Source organism: Oncorhynchus nerka, linkage group LG6, assembly GCF_034236695.1.
Source record: "Oncorhynchus nerka isolate Pitt River linkage group LG6, Oner_Uvic_2.0, whole genome shotgun sequence".
NCBI lineage: Eukaryota > Metazoa > Chordata > Actinopteri > Salmoniformes > Salmonidae > Oncorhynchus > Oncorhynchus nerka.
Window position 1 is genome coordinate 69,047,713 of NC_088401.1, and position 3,166 is coordinate 69,050,878.

At 38.1% G+C, this 3,166-nt stretch overlaps 1 protein-coding gene across 1 annotated transcript in view; it reads left to right on the forward strand.

The window, feature by feature from the left end:
* The window catches only part of LOC115130889 (uncharacterized), a 5,955-nt gene extending 3,054 nt beyond the window's left edge, over positions 1-2,901 (forward strand). The window contains exon 2 of the mRNA XM_029662452.2: positions 1-2,901. This exon is cut by the window's left edge and continues 760 nt beyond it. Coding sequence (XP_029518312.2) covers positions 1-1,513 — 1,513 coding nt within the window. The 3' untranslated portion in view covers positions 1,514-2,901.
* Positions 2,902-3,166: the final 265 nt, after the last annotated feature.

A 3,166-nucleotide genomic window follows, 5' to 3' on the forward strand; every position in this document is an offset into this window, starting at 1 on the left:
GGAACTAAAGTTGAGACTTGTCTCACAACAATCTAATGGGTCTGTAGCGAAAGCCTGTCGGACCACAACCTCACAAAATGCCACTTTGTGTAAATCATCGATGTCCAACGCCACTCCAACTAGAGAAAAGCCAGTGAAGAAGAGAACTTGCCCAGCCAACATATCAACCCGACAAATAAATAACCAGAAACAAAAGGATTTAACAACTGCCCCCAACACAAATGGCATACAACTGAAAAAACACTCTGAAGAGTTGCTGGTGATGGTGAAAGATGTAAATCAGACATTTGAGATAAAGAAAGAGGAAGTGAAGGAAGAGAACTGTGACTCTGTGCAAAAATCTGAACGCTTAACTTCATTTACAGCTGTCTCGAGTGTGTCCATGATGGGAAACGTCAATGGCACCAAATCACCCTCTGTTGCACCTGCTGCAATGTCATCTCTTGTATTGTGCAATCCTAGAAGTAGCACCCTGGTCATTCCCTCTCCAACAAACCAACCTAAAGAGGATAAGACTTGTCATGTGGCTGACTCAAACACCTCTGGTTGGACTCAATCTGAGAATCCATTAGTAGATGACATGCCAGGACCAAAAGGTTTCCCAGTCATTTCAGCTGTATTTTCTCTAAGTAGCCCTCAACTCTTGGCGGTGGCTCTTCGGACCATAGCTCTGGGTAACAATTCACCCTCTGCAACGGTAGAGCAAGGAAATGTCAAGAATTCTTTGATCCTCACACCTGCTAAGACAACAGCAGTGTGCAAAGGGCATGAACACAAGATAAATCCAGGAAACACTGACATGGCCCCTGAGGGTTTGTCCTCTGTTCATGCACCTCAAATGACCTCAAAAGCCTGTCACCAGATGCAGAGTGCTCAATGTTCTAGACACACCCAATCACTAACAAGTAATCCCTTGAGCACCAAGGGGGGAAATAACAGTGTTACAATAAAGCTTCACAAGAAAACAGTTTTGAATATGAAAAAAAGTCCTCAAAATGTGGCCAAAAAAACAGTAAACACACGGGACAGTTGGATTGGCCAAATTAACACTGAAAAAGGGTCAGTCCCCAGACACTGGAAAAGTTCAGCAAACAAGCGTGACATTTCTGGTAGACTCTCTTCCTGCCTGAAGCTCTCATTGAAAAGGATACGAGTAGAAGAGGAAAGTAGCCTTCAACGTTTTGCACCTGAGTTGAACCAACGAAGGAAGAAAAGAAGACGACGAGACATGGTATCTGGGTCAAAGAATTTCACCCACCTGTTAGATACCACAGGTGACAGGGTTATTATCTGCCCAACTCCACTGAAAGAAGACCAGCTGGTGAAGCAACCAGGCCCAAACCAACCTGTTGTGGTTCTCAATCATCCCAAGCCTCTGGTTCTGAGAGGGAGGGGGGGAATGGAGATGATTCCAGACATTGGTCCAACATGTCACATAATGAAAATGAAGTTGAGCAAAGTAATGGGACATACGTATGAGGTGATTGGATGTACCGTTAAGGCCTCTCCTTAGGGTGATGACAAATTGTTATGGAAAATGATAGATTTATTTGCTGGGAACAGAACACTAAGCATTGAGTTATCAAGACAAGAGTCTGATGCATTGCGCCATTAAGGGTTGGCTTGCACTCATTTCCAGGGTCCCTAGATGAGCTTCAGATTAATAATGGTTAGACATTTCATACAATATGTTACTTCATAGATGATGAAAGACTGAACCCCATTGAGAAAAACAAGTGGGCATTCAGGCAGGCATATTTAAAAAAAAAAAATAATAATAATAATAATAAACAATTAGTATTTTTGCTGCAGTATCATTGATAGCACAGATATGTGTAAATATGATTGTATATTTGAATTAACTTTTTTTCTGATGGATGAACAACTGCTTAAATTAAATCAATGTCAATTATTTTGAATGCATTTTGAATAAAATAATATGTAACCTCCTGGTTACTTTTAGCCGGACTGCATTGGGAGAATAGAACACCAGTGTACGCAGTCAGCAACGTTACTAATTTGTTGTTTTGAGTATTTAAATTAATAACTCACTCTTTAATTAAATAAATAGCTACACAAAAATAGTGTGTAGAATGATAGCCATGAGGACAGCAAGGGATTTTTTTTCAACTGTCATTGAAAGACCAGGCACATCTCTCTGCCGTTGTCTCTGAAAAAGCAATTGTAGCTAGAGCTGCCACCCAATACCAGTGTTTTTACATCAAAATATAAATAGTTGTCAATCCTACTACAGAATTCTGAAAATGTTAACCATATGGTGAATAGAATGTTCATGCTAAACCTCTTTCCGTTGATCACTGACTTTTTGTATTGAAGCTCTGAAAAAAGTTTGGTTATATTATCCAACCTCATCATTCCTGTTTTATATTTTGCATTTATTAGGGTTGACTGACTTGACATTTTAAGTTCCTAGTGGAGCAAAGTAACTCAGTGCTACTCTATTGAACCCTTTTTTGGACTTTTACATTTTTAACCATCATTCCAGGTGGTTCCTGCCATCTTTATCCCTTTTTCATAAGTCATTCATGTTTTCTTTGGACTTTTTGTCATGGTTACTGCTGTATATTGCTAGAAGTGTTTGAACGGCTCTCTCAATCATCTGTTTTTCTGTCATTTTTTTCTGTAAAAGTATCAGAGAAAATATTGAGATGTTTTAGGTTGGACCATAACAATATATTTATCAAATATAGCTCTTGTTTAGATGTGGTGCGGATCTTTAAATGTACATGTATTTTGGTTTCCTTTGAAATTTCTCTCATCTTTTAAATGGGGAGTTATTCGCATAATAACAATTATAGTTGTTGTTCTCATGTTGTCAGTGTTTTCTGTCCTCTATGTATTATCTTAATGTGCCATTTTGAATAAAGATCTTTTTTCATACATTCGCATTGCTGTATTATTTACATGTACAGGGCTTAAAGAAAGTCTACACCCCCTTGAACATTTTTCACATTTAGTTGGTTTACAAAATGGGATTAAAATGAATTTAGTTGTACTTTTTTTTGTCAGCGATCTACTGAAAATACTCTTGTCAATGTTGAGTAAAAATTCTAACATTTCTTTTTAAAGATTAATAAAAAATCTAACACTAATTATACTTTATTGGATAAGCATTCACCCCCCCTGAGTAAATACAGGTTAGAAA